The sequence below is a fragment of the Giraffa tippelskirchi genome, chromosome 13 (genome assembly GCF_054371585.1).
Source record: "Giraffa tippelskirchi isolate mGirTip1 chromosome 13, T2T-mGirTip1v1.2.pri, whole genome shotgun sequence".
NCBI classification, from domain to species: Eukaryota; Metazoa; Chordata; class Mammalia; order Artiodactyla; family Giraffidae; genus Giraffa; species Giraffa tippelskirchi.
The window spans coordinates 65,573,803-65,594,810 of NC_137287.1; the positions used below are offsets into that span (position 1 = coordinate 65,573,803).

The window sequence follows — 21,008 nt, forward strand, 5'->3', positions numbered from 1 at the left end:
ATATACACTAGCTAGAAATAAAATCTTAGTGTTGAAGGGACTTTAGCAATTATCCCATTCAAAATTTCTCAGAGCAGGTTGTTAGTGAACCTAAGTCCTAATGTTGAGGCTAACTCCTTTGGATGGAGGGTGTTAAAAAGAGATAAATTAAGTGGAGAAGGGATCCCCAGAAGCTTCTGTTGTATTTGCTATATTTAATTATTAACACAGGTAGTAGTTATATGTATTTGTTATATTGTTCTCTATTCTGTCTTTTCTTTTTTCTTTAATATGACTAAAATATTCTATAATGCTAACAGAACAAAACTGGAGAAGGAAATGGCAACCCACTTCAGTATTCTTGCCTAGGAAATCTCATGGACAAAGGAGTCTGGTGGGCTACAGTCCATGGGGCCATAAGAGTCAGACATGACTTAGCGACTAACCAACAACAACAGAAAAAACAAAATATTCCCGTTATCAAATAAGTGTGAGATATTCTGATTGAAAGAAAATGTAAGAAATTTATTTTCTGAAAAACTTTAAAGCTTTTACCGTTCATTCATTCATTTACTTATTCCTACCAAGTGCCTGCTAATTGCAAGGGATTGTATATGCTTGCAGCTATCGTAGTGAAAATGGTTTAGACAAATTCCTGGCTTTCAGAAAGCATAGATTCTAAAGAAACTTCAAGATGGTGATAAAGATTTAGCATCTGGCATTTCTCCACTATTTGGTCTTAAAATTTTTTACAAATAGCTTTCACTGACTTAATGTTTTGTGGAATACACTTTGGGAAATAGTTTTCTAGAATGTTACCAGTTATCCCAAGGAAAATCCTTAGTTTTGTTTAATGCAGCAAGGAATCGTAAAACTTTGAAGATTTTTTTTTTTAATGCAGTGCATTAAAACTATCTTATGACACTGAGAAATCAAGTTAAGTAAATTCCAAGATTGAAATGGAGGGCTTCTGTTCTTATTTCCGTCATACTAGAAAAATTGACTATTGTATTTTCAGATGGTATTAGATCACTGATATGCATCAGGTGGCACAATGGTAAAGAATACACTTGCCAGTGCAGAGAGACACCAGAGATGAGGGTTCAATCCCTGGAACAGGAAGATCCCCTGGAGTAAGAAATGGCAACCCACTCCAGTATTCTTGCCTGGAAAATTCCAAGGACAGAGAAGCCTGGCAGGCTACAGTCCATGGGGTTGCAGAGTCAGACATGACTGAGCTACTGAGCACAAACATGCATCAGGTACCTGTCAGAGTTCTAAAATGTCACAGTAAGACTTAATATGTCTATACTCTCTTCATGGCTAGGTTTGCTGATGAAGCACTTTTCCTAAAAGTGCAGTTAGAGCAGACCAACTTGACCAGTGCTAAGATAAACGTTCCTTTCAAAGAGTACTTGAGATTGCACATTCCTTTTTATAGCAACTTTATTAAGTTAGCATGTGACCACTAGTTTTTATTTTATGGAATATGGAGATGTAGGAAGGATTGCCAATTTAAATCCAACTTCATTAATTAATTAACCATGTTGAAAACAGAATTCAAAATCTTTCTCCTTCTCCTCCAGCTTAACATTTTTTTCTTTTTTTGAGATTGAGGTAATAATGGAAAAGGATGCCTAATTTAAATGGTTTCTCACATTTATTGAGGATTTTTTTAAATGAAAGCTAAGACATTTGTATAAATTGCTGTGTATTGCAGAGAAATTTGGCACATTTTCTTTCGTAATTTAATTGGCTGTTCTTAAAAGCATTTTAATTTAGAGGTCTGTACTTTTCTAGAAAAGGGTGATGTTTATCAAAGTACTCAATGTGTAGCTATACTCTGCCCTTTACATACGTACATCACCTTCTTTAGATATTGGATTGCCTTGGCTCTGAGTCTTCCTGGAATATTTCTGTGAGTTAAAGTAGTTGATTTTCTCAGTGGTATCCACAGCTGATCTGATTATATATTCACTTTCCAGGAGATTTCCCTTCATCTTTGATATGAAAACATAAAATATTTCTGAGCAGCTGGACACCAGAGGCACCCAACAGGGCTTCTCATTCGCAGGACCCAGACTGAGTTCCAGTCTGCAAAAATCACTCTTGATAAATCGTCACTTGTGCATTTTGTTTCCTGCTACAATTAGATCAGGTCTAGGAAGAGCCTCTGCATATTTCCAGTTAGTTGTTTGATTGGAGACGTTTTATTAGTCTTCGGCATTGAGTGAAAATTCTCAGTTCTCTAAATAATTTGGAGAAAAGAGACTGAAAACAAATCTAAACAAAGAGAATGATTCCTAATGAATGCAGGTCCCCTTAGTAAGTTAGCACTGATTGGCCATCATAAATGGCTGAATACAAAAACCCAGAGGAACCAATATACAGATAGTATTTTATCTCCAACTGAAATGTTCCTACTTGTGTGTTTATGGTATTAAGCTGCAAGTAATATATATGTCATTAAGTAGCATTTCTGCTCCTTATTTATGTGAAAGATAGGTAAGAAGAAGGAGGTAAGAGGAGGAGGAGAGGAACCGTGACTGGTCCTGCCATATTTCCGTTTTTTAGCTGAGGAAACAGAGGTACAGAAAGGTGAGGTTACTGGCTAGTACGTGGCAGAGCTGCCATGTGAATCTATTTAGTCTCAATGTGGATTCCAGGACCTTGGCAGCCTCACAGTATGGCTGCTCCCGTGTAGTGCCATCCTCTTAGAAACTTCACATGGGAGGCGCCAACCTAAGGCGTTTCATTCACACCTCCAGTATTCTTTTTCCTCTTTTATAACAACTGATTATACTTATAAGTATTTAGAAATGAATTTTCCTTTTGCCATGTAATTATGCCTTACTTTTCATTTTATCCTTTCTTTGAAAATCACAATGCATTGATCCCCCTGTGTAATTCAGTCCTTTCTGAAACACTGGCATGTGTTCTGCAGACTGCAGGGGTATTCTTTGTTTATGTTCAAAAACTAAATTCTTTCAGCCTTCTAGGTTTCTCGAGAAATTCAAGTTTAATTCTCTATAAAGGGGTTCCTAGAATGTATTCTTTAAATAATATGTATTTCTGTGGATAATGGTTATAAGCATTTAAAACGACACCTCCCTTGGGTTTTCGAATTCTGGCAAAAGCTTGTTAGAAGAGTCACATTTTTAAGGAATTACCTAGCTGTATGTTTTTAGCTGGTCCGACTATTAACTGCATTCTTTGGCATTTAATTAGTTGCTTCCAAATGACACTCACCACTCACCACCTAAATAGAAATGTAAATACCTTCAAGATGCAAACTGGAAAAAATTATATTTAGGACTGAAATAGGTCTGTGAGTTGAATCAATGGCAAAGTCTTTTAACTGATAAGTGAAATCTTCAACCAGATTCAGCTCAATTTAGCAAATGGAGTTGTGCCATTCTGCTACACTGCAGATGTTAAAATTATATTAAGCTCTAAAATCCTGTGATTGATTTTATTATTTAAAATTTGTTGACTGAGATTTGGTACTATGATAATAATACCAAAAGCTGCATTCTCTCTTGGTTCCTCTTCTGATAAAGTCACGTTTCTTTTTAAAAAACATATTTGAATGTAAGTTCTTAATTACTAATGATATTTAAAGTATGAGCACCCAAGACATCACTGGTGTGTCATGCAGGTGGCACTATGTTCGTCATTTCTTCTCATTGGTAGGAAGTCTGCTAAACCTGGATTCTGAAAGGCTGTGTTCTTGAATCGGAAGGTGGGGTCTTCATCAAAAGGATGCTGAAGTAACTACATTAAGCAATTTGCAGAATGTGATCAAGTGAATTCTGGAGTACAGATCTGCAAGATGATTAATTTTAAAGAGTTAATACAGAAATATTACTTTGAATGAACTATGGAGTGGTCTGTCTAAATTCTGAATCTGTTGTGTTTAATCTCCTACTTCTGAACATATAAGGCTTTTTATCCAAAGATAAAATGTTAGAACATTATTCTGACTTTTTCACTAGACTACTTCTAAGGTTGTATTTTTTATTACCTAGTGTGTAGTGACAGATCAAGTGTCTAGTGTTTCGTTTATCATTCAGTCAAATTATTTTTTGACTTTAATACATAAATCATCAAATTCACTTATCTTTTACTTTTTTCTCCTACCATCCCTTGCTATTTTTTTCATCTTTTTCTTTAGTAGCGATCACAGTCTTCTAAGCAAAGGGAAACCGTTATTACCTTTTGACAGACTATTGAGTATCTATCACTTACTGTTTCTAAAACTGTAAAAATATCTTGGCATTTGGTTTTATCTTTTGCTCTGTTTGACTACTTTTCATGATAGCACTAACTCTATAAGAAAGTGTAAAAATGCCATAATAATGAACATTTCTCACACTTCAGAATATTATTTTGAATGTCCTGTATTGATTAAGAAATTCTCTCCTAAAATTTTGTTTAGAGTAGTGTTTTTCAACTTTTTATGTACATAAGAATCATCTGGTTATTCTCATTTTATTATTCTAGCTCCTAAGAACCCCAGTGCTCAGACTATTCTCCATAACACTTAAATCTGAACCTCAGGATCTGGGATCCAGGCATCAATACTTTTTAAGCCCTCAGACGATTCCCACGTACAGTTCCATCAAGAACAGGTGGTCTGAGGCAATGCTTCATAAATATTAAGAAGCACTGGAGTCATCAGGGAAAGAGAGAATCTATGCAAATCTGAAATTCACTTGAGAAATACAAGCAAACTCTAAATTTAGGCATCATCAGCATATAATGATAGTTGAAATTATGAGTGAATGAGATCACAAAAGAATAAGATAAAAATGAAAAGGGCAAAGGACTAATGAGGGAAAACGTACATGCATGCTAAGTCGCTTCAGTCATGTCCGACTGTGTGACCCCATGGACTGCAGTCCGCTGGGCTCCTCTGCCCATGGGATTCTCCAGGCAAGAATACTGGAATGTGTTGCTGTGCCCTCCTCCAGGGTATCTTCCTGACCCAGGGATCAAACTCATGTCTGTTATGGCTAACCTGCATTGACAGGCAGGTTCTTTACCACTAGCACCACCTGGGAAGCCCATGAGGAACACAGCATTTGAGATTTTGTGGGAGGAAAAAAAAAAAAAAAACTCAAAGCAAGACAATCAGAAGAATTTGGAATCACAGAAAACAAGAAGAAAAGGTCAAGAAGCAAGTAGTGAACAATGCCAAAGACAAATGAAAAAAAAAAAAAAATAGAAAAGTAACCATTGAATTAAATAGTAAGTTGACATTTGTTGACCTTGACCTGATAGTTCTATAGTCCACAGATGCACAGTCCCCAGAGAGAATCTGAGTTGATGAGCAATAAGGAGATTGAAGTCAAATGGGACACGCTGCTATTTAAAGAAGCTTGGTGAGAAGGGAAGGTGGATTTCTGTTGTTTTGTTTTAGGAGTGTATGTATATGTTAGAGGTGTTGAGAAGGAAAACAGACATGAAGAAAAGGAGTTGAGAGATGACTGAGAGTGAAGCAATATACGTGCAGCAGGGAGGGGTCAGCCCCCGGGAATGAGAGGAGGTGGGTAAGAGGGAGAAGTTTAGGGAATTCCTCTGAGCTTGTTGTTTTCTCAGTGTAATAGGAGACAGCAATATGGCAAGAGTGAGTGGGGGCGGTCAGGGTATGGGGTCCAGGAGTTGAAATAACCCAGAGACCATTTCTGAAGGAAATGGAAAAGGGAGCCTCCTATGTGTGTATGAAGGGTGTGCTAATGCGAATTTGGAGCCTGCTGACCATAGTGACCATCCTTGTGCTTTGGTGACATCAACACTAAATGTTTGCATGTGTGCTTGAATCAATGCTTATTGATTCAAGGAATCATGGAATATAGATTCCTTGAATCCATATGGAATATGAAATGTGGTGATCTGGCTTAAGCAAACAAAAAAAATATGAAATTTTCTTTGAGAGAAAAAAATGTGTTATTTTTTAAAAGACATAAAGCTTTAAAGTATTTTAATCTGTTAGAAGGTAAATTTAGTTTAATATTTTTAGCAGCTAGGTTTTCACTGGCTTACTGTTCCATTAAGACTAATTTTTGCTTGAATTTTATTCTGCATGGTCAAATAATACCATGCAAGGTTTAAAATGTATCTTGGGTAGCAAGGACAGGCGTTAATTATTTAACACTAATTCATAACAGTAAGTACTGTGACCAAATGTTATTATTTCAGTTACAGTAGTGAATTAGCAACTAATTGGATCAAATTTCAATAAGTGATTTCAACATGTGTTAACATTATGCTCAGCAACTACTAAAGAAAAAAACTTTTTAATGTAGAGTTAAATTGAAATGGGATTCTAAGAAATATCTGTTTAATTTAAAGAAGGCAAGAAAGGAAAAAATGGATCACATAATGGATGGACACAAGGGAAACAAATAGCAAAATGGAAGACCAAATTCAAGCATACCAATAGTTATACTAAATGAGTCAGAAATTCTACTTCTATGTATTTATTTAAGAGAAATATAACCACAAAAATATTGTACAAGAATATTCATAACAACTGTATTCATAATTGCCAATAACTGAAACAATCCAGATGTTTGTCAATAGAATAAACAAATTAAATATTTCATATGGTGGACTACTACTCAGCAGAAAAAAAGAACAAACTGCTGATACATGCAATAATATAAATAAAACTTTAAATCATTAGTTTAGGTAAAAGAAGCCAGGTATGAAAGAGTACATATAGTATGATTTAATTTATGTGAAATTCAGTATAGATGAAACTAATCTACAGTAAGAGAAATCAGCACAGTGGTTTCCATGGCAGGGTAAGGTCAGGATTGATTGAAAATTTTCCTAAGGCATGGAAATAGTCTGTATGTTGTTTTGGCTGATGATTCCTTTGGTATTTAAAATCTGTACATTTCAAGGATGCAAATTTTACCTTAGTGGAAAAAAAAAAAAGGTAAGAAAACAGAAATGTTGATGTGCTTCTCATGAACTAGATAGTTTTTTCTTAACTCTCATGAGTAAATTTTTCCAAGCTTCTTAAAATTCTCAACAAAAGAGAGCAAGAAGATTTATCCTTAACAAACAAGCCTCTCTAATTAATAAACATAAAATTTAACACCTCTGATTACTTGATTCGTGGTTTACTTTAAATTATTCTTAAACTCCTCCCATGTAGTTGCTAATAGTGATAAAATTATCTTGCAATTATTGGACTGGTACTGTACACCAGGCATTCACCTAAGGGTTTTGCATGTTGATCTCATTTAATCCTTAGAGTACCCCATGAAGAAAGTCATACTATAATCCTATTTTACGCATGAAATATCAGAAGGGCAAGGATTTAAGTAATCTGTCTGGGGACCCTAATCTGTAACGGATGTAGCCTGGCTACAACACTAAACACTCTGGTGTCAGAGCATGCGCTATGCTCCCCATAGCCGTGCTGGCCTGCAACCTGGGAGAGCTTCTCCAGTTGTGGCACTGAATGTGGGGGAAGAATCCTCTTCACCCTTACCTATCAGAGTGGAAAGACCGATGTGCGTCCAAACCACTGAGCTAATCTGGAGCCTTAGCACCTGCACGCCTCTCAGTAATCGCTGTACTACCAGGTCAGTGTGAAGCCTTCTTCAAATTATTCACAGAAATGGGATCCTTTCTCTCACTGAAGCTTGAATGCATGTTGAATGAATGCATGGATACTGTGTAGCCATTTACCTGCCACTCTCCTTCTCCGAAAGCCATCCAGGATTTCAGCAAACATAGACAGCACTAGTTGCCAGTTCGTGCTCAGAATGAGCCCCGTGGGTCCTCTGAGCCCATCGCTTAACAGGTTAAGACCAAAGCCCTGGTGACTGTAAGATTCATAGTAGTGCTTTATACCTACGTGTTGGGCCAGTTCACAAAGCTGATAAGATGGGAAAGGTGAGGCTGAGACTAGTGCTCACCTCCAGGACTAACCATATTCTATCCCACGTTCAAAATGTGGAGCTCTGTATTCCAGGAAACTTGATATTTCAGGACCTAAGGGGAAGACAGTCATGATAAACACACTTTTTTTAGCATCCTTCATCCCAAGCAGGCCAGCTGAATCTGCCCCCTTTAAAGGCATTATCTGAGCTGTGTTATGACAGTTCTGATGTGAAACAGTGAACTATACATACCCTTCAAAACTGGTCCTCAGTGGTTTCAGTTTTTTCTTTCTACCCTTGATATATGTTTATAGTTATATTTATATCATATTTTATTATGATATATGTTTATAGTTTTATAGCCTGTTTTATTAGTTCTGGTAACACAAATTAAAATACAGTTTGAAGCTCTACCCAAGTTTATTTTTTTCCAGTTTATGATTCTATCTTTTTGAGATACATAGCACATTCACATAGTCCTGCCCATTTACCCTCCTGGGAGATTCTATACATCAACCACAACAAATAGCAAAAAGTTGTGTGGTTGTTAACATCAAGGGCTAATGTTCAATCCTGAGGTACCCACAAGGGCCAAATTGACATCTCCAGCAACCAAGTTAATCCATGCTTTCATAGGAAGCACATCAGTTCAGTTCAGTCAATCAGTTGTGTCCGACTCTTGGAGACCCCATGAATTGCAGCACGCCAGGCCTCCCTGTCCATCACCAACTTCCGGAGTTTACCCAAACTCATGTCCATCGAGTCAGTGATGCCATCCAGCCATCTCATCCTCTGTCGTCCCCTTTTCCTCCTGCCCCCAATCCTTCCCAGCATCAGGGACTTTTCCAATGAGTCAACTCTTCGCATGAGGTGGCCAAAGTATTGGAGTTTCAGCTACAACATCAGTCCTTCCAATGAACACCCAGGGCTGATCTCCTTTAGGATGGACTGGTTGGATCTCCTAGCAGTCCAAGGGACTCTCAAAAGTCTTCTCCAACACCACAGTTCAAAAGCATCAATTCTTCAGCGCTCAGCTTTCTTCACAGTCCAACTCTCACATCCATACATGACTACTGGAAAAACCATAGCCTTGACTAGACAGACCTTTGTTGGCAAAGTAATGTCTCTGCTTTTTAATGTGCTGTCTAGGTTGGTCGTAACTTACCTTCCAAGCAGTAAGAGTCTTTTAATTTCAAGGCCACAGTCACCATCTGCAGTGATTTTGGAGCCCCGCAAAATAAAATCTGACACTGTTTCCATTGTTTCCCTATCTATTTACCATGAAGTAATGGAACCAGATGCCATGATCTTAGTTTTCTGAATGTTGAGCTTGAAGCCAACTTTTTCACTCTCCTCTTTCACTTCCATCAAGAGGCTTTTTAGCTCCTCTTCACTTTCTGCCATAAGAGTGGTGTCATCTGCATATCTGAGGTTATTGATATTTCTCCCGGCAATCTTGATTCCAGCTTGTGCTTCTTCCAGCCCAGCATTTCTCATGATGTACTCTGCATATAAGTTAAATAAGCAGGGTGACAATATACAGCCTTGATGTACTCCTTTTTCTATTTGGAACAAGTCTGTTGTTCCATGTCCAGTTCTAACTGTTGCTTCCTGACCTGCATACAAGTTTCTCCAGAGACAGGTCAGATGGTCTTGTATTCCCATCTCTTTCAGAATTTTCCACAGTTTATTGTGATCCACACAGTCAAAGGCTTTGGCATAGTCAATAAAGCAGAAATAGATGTTTTTCTGGAACTCTCTTGCTTTTTCGATGATCCAGCAGATGTTGGCAATTTGATCTCTGGTTCCTCTGCCTTTTCTAAAACCAGCTTGGACATCTGGAAGTTCACGGTTCATGTATTGCTGAAGCCTGGCTTGGAGAATTTTGAGCATTACTTTACTAGCGTGTGAGATGAGTGCAATTTTGTGCGGTAGTTAGAGCATTCTTTGGCATTGCCTTTCTTTGGGATTGGGATGAAAACTGACCTTTTCCAGTGCTGTGGCCACTGCTGAGTTTTCCAAATTTGCTGTCATATTGAGTGCAGCACTTTCACAGCATCATCTCTCAGGATTTCAAGTAGCTTGACTGGAATTCCATCACCTCCACTAGCTTTGTTCGTAGTGATGCTTTCTAAGGCCCATTTGACTTCACATTCCAGGATGTCTCGCTCTAGGTGAGTGATCACAGCATTGTGATTAACTGGGTCATGAAGATCTTTTTTGTACAGTTCTTCTGTGTATACTTGCCACCTCTTCTTAATATCTTCTGCTTCTGTTAGGTCCATACCATTTCTGTCCTTTATCCAGCCCATCTTTGCATGAAATGTTCCCTTGGTATCTCTGATTTTCTTGAAGAAATCTCTAGTCTTTCCCATTCTGTTGTTTTCTTCTATTTCTTTGCATTGATCACTGCACATAGGTTCTCATTAATTGTCAATATAAACTCAGGTGCCAAAGAACTTGAGACTGGTTTAATATTTAGCAGTTTTCAAAAGAAGCTCTCCATAAGGTTAATTTTGTTTAGACAGCCTACCAAACCACACCAGCTGGGCTTTTGTTTTTCAAATACTGTCTGCAGATTCTGTGTGGCATGGCCATGTCCCAGTTACTGCTGGAGTCTGGGGAGACACAGGTAAACTCTTAAGGAGCTTGGTGGTTTGTTTTCCTACAAAGGGGTAGACAGTGAAGTTACATGGAGATTGATCTTGATCTTTCCACTGGAAAGTTATTCACTGAGACATCCTTGCTTTATCCAGCATGCACTTAAGCTTCCCATTTCCATGAATAATTTCAAGAAAGCCTCATATTGACTTGGTAAGACAGCCATGATTCAAAGAAATGGCAACAGCAAGGGTTCACATTAGCTAAGTGGTTTGGACATACATCTATCTTTCCACACTGATGGGAGCAAGGTGAAAAGGTTCCTTCTCTATGTTCAGAGAACATGATGGATTTGATAGGGAAGCAAACATTTATTGCATTTGTATATTCATTCATATGTATGTATATAAATGAAATGTTTTAATATAAGTGACTTCATTCAAATGGACAGGGTTAAATGGCATGAAGAGTCACTCTCTTCTGTACCCCCAGATCTTGAAAGTACGTTGTCAACCTCTTCTTTGGTAATCCATTGTAATTGTGAATATATTTGTCATATATATTTAATATATGTTTACTATTTAGATGGGAAACTTAAGTACTAAGACTTCTGTGAGTTATTTTATAGAAGTAGAGACATTTTTAGAAAATAATTTTTGTATATACTTTTAAATGAAGAAGCAAGACAACTTGATATAGAAAGCTGATGTTAGGGAAACTTTAAAAGTTAGATCTTATAAATATCTTGGTTGCTGAAAATATTAGAGACATGGGTCAATTATTACAAAACATAGCACATACATATAAGAAATGAAAACCAGAATGGATCATTACAAGGATTTGCTTTTGGTATTACGGTAGCTATAAATATGGCGAATCCCCTCTTTTTGATGCTCACACACATACATGCACAAAAGCACTAATCACATAACAAGGCTAGTAGACTGGGTGGTGACTACGCTCCAAATTCCCTCATTTTGATGGAATCAAGCATTTCTTTTAATATGATTTCACGGAAATTTTATTTAGCCTTATTTTCCTGAGATAAAAGGTAGCGGATTATTGTTTAAAAAGGATTGTCATACCCTAAGCTCTTTTAAGCCAGAACATTTTATATGTTTCCCTGAATGAAATTTCACAGCTGCTCTGTAGTATCACAGGCTGCAGACGAGAAGCTGGGCCAGCTGCCCCTGCCGGAATATTATTCTTACCACACATAATGCACTTAGCTGTTTTTTTGTGCACCATTCTAATATCTTCTCACAGTACTTACTCAAATCCCTCCTAAGGAGATGTCATCATGTGAATTATGAATGAATGTAGGGTCACAGTGATTCGTATTGTGGATTAAGTATGGCTCATAAAATAGTTTCAAGGAACCCTAATACCCAAATAATATTGACAGATTGGTAAGCATCCAAAAGAAAAAAATAGGAACACCATGATTAAGAAAATGAAAGAACAAAGAGAATTATGAGAAATAAGAAGATACGTAAAATACCCAGAGAAACTCTAAATGAAGTCAAGGTCATGATCGTGTTTGTAGAAAATTAAAAGAGCCATGAAGGAAATTATGTGAGCTACAAAATGAGATCAGTTGGAAGGGAAACTTCCAAAGGAAAAGTCAATTTAGTGAAAATTTTTACTTTTACTTGATTTTCTGCCGTTACATTTGGTAGCTCATAAATGGGTTCAATAATATTACACAGGGAAACTTGTGTGTTTTCAATCCAAAAATGCAACACTAACATTTTTAGCATTTTATAGTTCAACTTCATTCTGAACTGTTAAAAAAAGAACACTTGACATCATCTGTATAAGATTTTTGGATTTTTGAACAAATTCATACAAGACTTTGCCCAAAGCCTCTTAGTCCCCCAAAAGACATTATATGTTGTAGAATTTATAGGTGTTTTTTAAAGCCAACAGAATAGTTAGATTTAGAACTAACTCTTTAAAGTGAATAAAATTTCAGACAAGGAGTGTTTCTATTTTAGTTTTACTTTATTGCTGGACTTTAGTTACTGACAAGATTTAAAAGTGGGTATGATCATTTCAGCAGTGTATTAAAACCTCTAATGTATTCAAGAATTGTACTTCTAAATATCATTATCAATACTACATACATATAAATACTGATAAAAAAAAAAAAATAACAGACGTAGAAAGACCAAGGAGACATAGAGGTCTAAAATCAAATGCTACACCTTGAAGTTACAAAAGGTCAGTTTTTTTCCTTCTATCCTCTTATCATCTTTCTTCAACTTTTTTTCATCTTATCTTTTATCAATAATTTATGAATTTTTCTTGGAGTGCAGAAAATTAAACACATTTACATGAGGTCCTGGATATTTTCAGTATGTGCTTAATGCCTTTTAAAAATCCATCATCTTTGCTATCATGGTAGCTATAAAACTTACCCAAAGATAGTATAATGCTTTTATTGATTTGACAGTTCTCAAAGTCCTCTCTGTGTCTAAATATTGATCTGTGTTTTATAAAGTACTAAAAGTTAGAAACTCATAAGAACTGATAGGTCACTCTGTGGATCAGATGGGAGTGTATTATCTTTGATACTATCGATTTTCTGTGCTTCATTTATGTTTTAAATTATGTCTACAAGAGAGCAGAAAAAAAGGCTTTGATTTGGTAGGCTTTTCAAATATATTTATATATTTCCTCATTTATTTTTTGGCTCTGAGGCTCCCTTTGGGGGGGTCTTACTGTCTCTTATCATTAACTCATCGTATTTAAATATACAGTGTAAAGATTAACAAGCTAAAGACTTGAATTGTCCTCTGTGTGATACCGTGTGTGAGTGTGTGTGTGTGAGGGTAATTCTTCAGCTTTTGTTCACTTTGGGATATAAATGAAAGAGTATAAGATAGTTCTAAGAATAGAGTAAGAACTTGGTTTTCTGGCTAGATTCCTCCTGACCTCTTTGAATATTCCCCCAACTCATATAGACTCTGACAAACTTTAGAAGTTTGCACCTGAAACAGGTTCAGAGTCTTCTTCGACCTGCTTCATTCTGCCGGTTTCCAAGAACAATGAGTTGAACCTCAGGAATGAATATTGTCAGAGATGACATCTTTGTTCTGTCTTTTCTGAGGAATGAAATCAATGTATTTGAGCAGTCTGCCCTTGAGGTGAATGAACTAAGTTTCAATTATGGAAATTACTAGCACTTGCTTAAACATTTTAAATTTCAACTTGTGTTTGAGATGATCATGATTTTTATCACAGAGGGTTCTCTCTGTTGTTTGCAGTTCCCCGTAAGTGTGTAAACCCTATTCCATTTAATTGAAAAGTGGTATCAAACTGAAAACCAAATAGTGAAATAATTTGAAATCAAAGCACATCAATGATCACTTAATCTGCAGATTTAACATTCCTTAATGTGCCATCATAATACCTGTTAATAAAGAAAGCAGCTAGAATAGAGATGCAGAAAGCTTGGCTAAATAGTGAGAGCAGAAAAGTAAGTTCTCCAGAAATATGAGTACAATTTTTGCCACTTCATTTTGATTATTTCTGAAGTATTTAGAAATAGCGTGGGCTTGGGACACTAAGATACCCCTGTAATATTTTGAACTTTGCTACATTTCTCCTTAAATGATCTGTTCTAATTATGACACATCTTAAAGTCATGTACACATTCATAGGTTCCTAAGTATTTCTTCTGTCTACTGGTTAGTAATATTTTGAAAATCCATGAAGATAGTTTATTTTGTTAAAATCATCATCATCCAAAAACGTTTTAAAATGCTTATTGGCTTGTAACAAACTACATTCTGTACAGGTTTCATTAGATATGAAATGGTGTCTTAACATCCATACCAGCACTGCAAAGAAGAATTTGTAAAGGAGGATATTATAAGTAGCCATTATTAGAAATATAGATTAATAATCATTGTGAGTATAAGCATTTATGCCTAAATAAAAGGAGTGAGTGGATTTCAAGGAATAAATTCAGTTATGATTATGCTTTTTTATTCTAAAGATTGGCAACATATGGCCTGCAAGTCATAGATAGTTTGATTGACAAGAACTGCTGAGTTCTTGAGTGAAACATATCCTAGCTCTCCTCTTCCTTCCTGAGACAACTGTCCCTTGCCCACTGCTTTCTCGGCAGGCTCTGGGTCTCTGGCCCATTTGAGAAATCACAGTCCAAGGTCAAGTCACAGGTGTCTTTTCCTTCCCTTCCCCATCTTCACATACACACACACACACACAAAATGAGGCTAGACTTTGGCATGATGCTTCTGAAAGATTACTAATCCCAGAAATAGAACCAGATGCTGTTTGGATAGATGGATGCATGAATGAAAAGAGGGATAGATGGATGAATGGATAGACGGGCTGCATCAGGAGCAGGGGTGTAGCTGCCTGCCCCACAGCTGAGCAGCCAAGGATGGGTAGCTACTACCGTCCTAAGTGCTGAAATTGGCTTGAATTAACCATGACGTTCAGTGTGAGCCTTCTTCCTGGAAGTTACAAGCCTTCAATAGAGTCCAGAGTTGTCAGATTTTGCCAGTGGAATTGTTGTCAATGTGAGAAGACATATTCCTGATACTTCTTCCTCTACCATCTTCACTGAATCCTCTGAAAATGAACTTTTACATAATGAATTACTCTAAATTTGACATTCCGTGACTAATTAAGTTCTGTTATGTAAGGGAGAGCTTTAGGAATTTAAACTTTATTAGATGTGGAATGCTGTGCTGTGCTTAGTTGCTCAGTTGTGTCCGACTGTTTGCAACCCTGTGGACTGTAGCCCCTCAGTATCCTCTGTCCATGGGGATTCTCCAGGCAAGAATACTGGGGTGGGTTGCCATGCCCTCTTGGGGATCTTCCCAACCCAGGGATCGAACCCAGGTCTCCCGCATGGCAGGCAGTTTCTTTACCATATGAGCCACGAAGGAAGCCCGTTAGATGTGGAGAAGGAGTGCTGAATACCAACTATGGGTCTCATGCAAAGAATAAAAAAATAATAGCAACAAAACCTGAAAGCATGGATGGGAAGAATTGGGAGTTCATATTTCTCTTCTCCATTTGGAATTTTATTGTCTTGTATTTACCACACATTCTGATAGGTAGTCACGTCTGTTTTTTTCTACTAACAAAAATTATGATAAAAGAAATAAATCAGTGCTTATTAAGTGAGGTTAAATGGACCAAAAAATGTTTAAAACATAGATGCAAAAGTTGGAAATAACAAAGATGTAAATTGCTAATGAAAGGATTAGGAATCACTGTTCTAGAACTTCTATGAGTCTTAAAGAATTTTCTGATGATTCAAAAATACCCATCATATTATGTAATAAGGTACAATTTCCTGATGCACATAATTTAAGAATATCTCCTCTAAATGCCTGAGTAGACATCAAATATTATAGAATCTTAGAACAAGAGAAGACTTTAGAGATTGGTTTTATTTGGTTGGTTGGCTTGGCTTGGCTAATTATTGCTTTCAAAATTTAATTTCTCCTTTTTCCTTACTCTCTGAAATGGATATTACAATGGAGAGCATCTTAGTAAAAGTTACAGAAAATAATATTAGTCTGTGGCATAGAATATTTTGATATGCTGTGTGTTCCCTTTGGATAGTGATAAACTATTTGCGGGTCATTTAGCATCCATCTGTTACACTTTTATAGAGCATTTTAGTTTAAAACAGATTTTGAAAATTATCTTTTGAACTCATGCACAGGCTTTCTCAAAATGCCTGTGTAGCCCACCAAAAGATGTTTGGTACTCTTCAGTTCAAATTTTCCAAAAGAAAATGAGAGAGGAGATTTCAAAAAGTAATCAATTTTTCCATAGATAACAGTGCCAGTGGTTTAATGAGAAAGATCAAAGTTAAATTTATTATACAGTTAATTAGAGTTTTAGATTTTCCACAGTACTTTTAGAATAAAGACTATTAATTTTGCCTTATTTAACAGAATAAAGACTATTGAACCATAAATTAAAACATAGTTATAGATGTGCTTTTAATCATTAAGAGTATAGGTTTTTCATTTGCCGGGGAAAAAGCATCTAACTTCTAAAACTGGTGTTGCAGAAAAGAAAAATTGTTCAGAAAGTAAAAAAAAAAAAATTTCACTGGTACTTTATTAAGAATGTGAATATTCCCCCTCAATGAAAATGCAGATCTATGAGTGCACCCATGAATGTCTGACAGCTGTGCTGTTCTTCCAGCCTCTACAGATGACAGCGCAGCCGAGAAGAAAGGAGGAGCCCTTCATGCTGGTCTCATCGTCGGAATTCTCATCCTGATCCTCATTATAGCTGCAGCCATCCTTGTGACAGTCTATATGTATCACCACCCGACATCAGCAGCCAGCATCTTCTTTATCGAGGTAAGTGTCAAGTAGAGTACATGAAAACCTTGCCAACTGATGAACTGTAGCCATTTGCTAACACCACCTGCATTTAATATTTAGCACATTTCTCCACTTTGCACTTGGGAGCTGGCTGGTTTCACACATGCATGCGTGCACATGTGCATTGACGGGTGGCTTTCATGTGCTGAGTTCAGTTACCTTATCTCAGGAGCTTTTAAAGAAATAAGCTATCATGCCTTTTTCAGACCTAGAAGAAAATAGAAACCATATTTTTTGTCTCATTATGGCAAGTATGTGAACCAGCTGTTCTGATCCTGAAAGGAATGCACCATGCCATGTGCCTCAGGCTGAAGGACTTAGCTTAAATCAACTAATCGATAAATACTAATTGAGTATTGGCTGGATTCATAATACAGTATGGTGGGCCTGCTCTTAAAATGCTCACAAACCATTTAGGAAAAATATAGATTTCCCTACAAAATAACAGATATAACAATAAGATAATGGTATGAGCCATTGCCATTTTGTGTGAACACGTGTGTTTTTATACATTTATCAATACATATAAATGCACATGCATTGCACACACACTCAAACACAAACTCAGGCCGAATGAGTGTTGTGTTTGCATGTACAACATACCAGCGCCCAAGACAGTAGATAGGAGGAACAGCGGCGGTGTTCAGAGGGCCAGATCCAAGCTCTGGTGTCCAGAAGGCCTGAGACTGGGAAGCCTGGGGGCCACAGGATAAAGTCAATGTGACCAAGTCACCCTCTATCTCTCAGACAATTGGGCTTCCTAGTCCCCCTGTGTGCATGGCTTTCATCCCAACATAATGGAGCCACTGCTCTTCAGCACAACATAAATACTAGAGCAGTGAAGGAAACCTCCCTCAGAGCTTCCAACTTGAAAAGTCTAGATCTTCTCCAGTTCACCAGGTGATATACAGACAGTTACTTAGAATTTTATTCATGTGTGAAGTGAGAAATTGTGATGACCTTTAAACTACAAATTTACCTTTGGCCTCTGTAACAGTGGGAAGTGAATGCAAATCAATTAAATAATTGTTCAGAAGTCCTCTATGGCTCTCAGCTGTCTGTGGAGTGAAGTGCAGTCTTCTTAACCTCCTTCAAGACCTTAGCTGTTTCTATCTTGTCTGTCATTTCAATTTTTATCCCATAGCTCCTCAACTTGGAATTCTTGTTAGTCGCTCAGTCGTGTCCGATTCTTTGCCACCCATGGACTGTAACCCACCAGGCTCCTCTGTCCATAGAACTCTCCAGGCAAGAATACTGGAGTGGGCTGCCATTCTGTTCTCTAGGGGATCTTCCAGACCCAGGGATCAAACCTGGGTCTCCTTCATCGCAGGCAGATTCTTTACCGTCTGAGCCACCTTCAACATGGAGTTCAGGACCATCCAATTCACTCCACGTTCTTCTCCACATGCACCCCAAATTCTCTGTACCACCAAGACATTTCTCGTTCTGTTCCTTCCACCTAGAAAGTCCCCTCTTCCACCTCAGTCTTTGAATTCTGCGTAGCCTTCGACACCATGTACCCTGTAAGCTTTCCTTCCCATCACTCTGCCAGGACAGCCACACATATTCTCTCTTTCCTCTGAAATTCTATCCATAGTAATACATCTATATATTTCTCTGGCATTTACCTTTCTGTTTTGCATTAGTTAAATATGTAGGTGATTTATTCCACCCTGCAGACTTATAACTTCCTCGAGATTTCAATTAAATAACTGAAATCTCTTTCAAACAAGGGTATTCTATAAGTACTTTCTAGAAAAAAGATAAATATCCTAGGACATTTCAAACTTCCACTAAATTTTCACACACAATGTCTTCCAAAACTGGCATTCTCATTTAAAGTGATAATTTAATGACTTACTGGAGTGGGAAAGCCATTGCCTTCTCCAGGGGGTCTTCCTGACCCAGGGATCAAACCCAGGTCTCCCTTATTGCAAGCGGATTCTTAACCGTCTGAGACACGAGGGAAGCCCAAAGTCATAATAATTGTATAATAATGAGGCATTGTGTTTAGTTGGAAAACTCATATTAAGTCTTGTTAATGTGCTTCCATCTTAATTCTGCTGGAAGAAAGGTCATTTCCCAAGGTCATGACTGTATTGCTCCAAGGGCTGACAGGTGACAAGCGGAAAATCTTCAGTGACTAAACAGACACTGGGCTGCTGCTGTAACCCTCATGTGTTTAAGCCTTTTAACACACTGTGTCATACACCCTCATAACACAAAGGAAGAGACTGAGGTCCAGAGTGGTGGATTGCCTTCCCCAAGATCAAAGAGCCACAGTTCTAGGAAGAATCCTCGTCTTTCCACACCTATTCCTCAGGTTCCCAGCTTCTCTTCTCTTTGCATTTTTTCTTGCCATTGAGTCAATTGCCAATAATTCTGCCTCCATCACTGGCTCTTTGACACCCTGCTGTCCTCATGCAGCTCACAGCGGCTGGTCAGCAGATGATTTTTGAAGATAATCATCATAACTGTACTATTATTAAAGCTGGTCCATGTCTGCAAAATCAAAACACAAATGCATGATGACTGCACAGTTTTACTGACATGCCAGACCTATGAATTCAAAGATTTGAATTACTAACTAAATTAGAGCTATTGGTACATGAAGAGATTGTGTTTACCAATATTGTCTAAGTTGCTTTTCATCTTCTATATTATACTACTGTCTGCTTTTTAGGTGAATTTGATGTGCTTTTTCCCATTAAGAAAGTGGTACTTCTTCATTATAAAAAAAAAACTGTGGAAACATAAAAGCAAAAAGTAAAGTCATTTAGAGTCCTAATGTACAGAACTAATCACTATAACTGTGTGTTTTTCTGTAATTTTTATATGCATAATTTGGTGTCTGCCCATTTAGTATAATTGTGATTTCACTGAAATGCAAATTTATACTTTTTATTTTTGAAACTTCATTCTAGTGGCTGTATGCTATTCCTTCAACATTCACTCAACACCTTTACATTGATTGTCCCATATGCTGTGAAGAGGTGTTCAGAAATACCAAGGGCCTAACATTGTTTACGATGCCTTGAAGTAAAAAGAACCTTATTTCACCCAATTTGACTGTGCATTAGTTTTCTATTGCTGCTGTAACAAATTACCATGAACCTGGTAGCTTAAAACAACACATACTCTCTTACAGTTCTGAAGGTCAGAAATCCAAGCTCAGTCTCACTGGGCTAAAGTCAAGGTGTTGGCAGAACTGACTCCTTCTAGAGGCTTCAGGAGGAATCATTTCCTTACCATTTTCAATTGCTAGAGGCTGCATGCGTTTCTTGGCTCCTGGCCCCTTCTTCTCATCATTCCATCTCTGCTGCTGTCATCACATCTTCTACTACTAACTCCAACCCCTACCACCTTCTCATAAGGCCCCTTGTGATCCCAGATAACCTCCCCAAGTCACGGGCCTTAGTTTAATCACATCTACAGAGTCTGTTTCGCCTATCCGGTGGTTGACCAGTTTTTGCAGTTAGGACATGGACATCATTGGGAGGCCATTATTTTGCCTACCACAGACTGAATCAAATGTGAGCTGCATCACACACTCCCCATTAAACTGTGACATGCCCTTGACTTTAAGACACATCCCAATGGCCATGATGTTAAAATGTGACCCAATATGTTTCTTATGTATTTCACCCCAAAATCCAGACTGCATTAAACATTTATAGAAATTAGTTTCCATGCTAAAAAAAAAGTGTATGCTGTGGTGAATTTTTTTAAATTTTATTTATTTATTTATTTTTAACACTGGAAACAATTTATATTGGGGTATAGCCAATTAACAGTATTGTGATAGTTTCAGATGAACAGTGAAGGGACTCAGCCGTACATGCACATGTATCCATTCTCTGTCAAACCTCCTTCCCATCCAGGCTGGCACATAACATTGAGCAGAGTTCCATGTGCTTACAATAGCTTTCTGTTGGTTATCCATTTTATTTTTATTTTTATTTTTTTAATTTTTTAAATAAATTTATTTATTTTAGTTGGGGGCTAATTACTTTACAATATTGTAATAGTTTTTGCCATACATTGACATGAATCAGCCATGGGTTTACATGTGTTCCCCTTCCTGGACCCCCCACCCACCTCCCTCCCCATCCCATCCCTCTGGGTCATCCCATTGCCC

The 21,008-nt window shown here is 37.4% G+C and overlaps 1 protein-coding gene across 3 annotated transcripts in view; it reads left to right on the top strand.

The window, feature by feature from the left end:
• The window catches only part of PLXDC2 (plexin domain containing 2), a 414,339-nt gene that overhangs the window by 367,064 nt on the left and 26,267 nt on the right, over positions 1-21,008 (top strand). For all 3 annotated transcript variants that reach the window (XM_081558807.1, XM_081558808.1, XM_081558809.1), the window contains one exon: positions 16,686-16,846. In XM_081558807.1, coding sequence (XP_081414933.1) covers positions 16,686-16,846 — 161 coding nt within the window. The remainder of the gene's footprint in view (positions 1-16,685; positions 16,847-21,008) is intronic.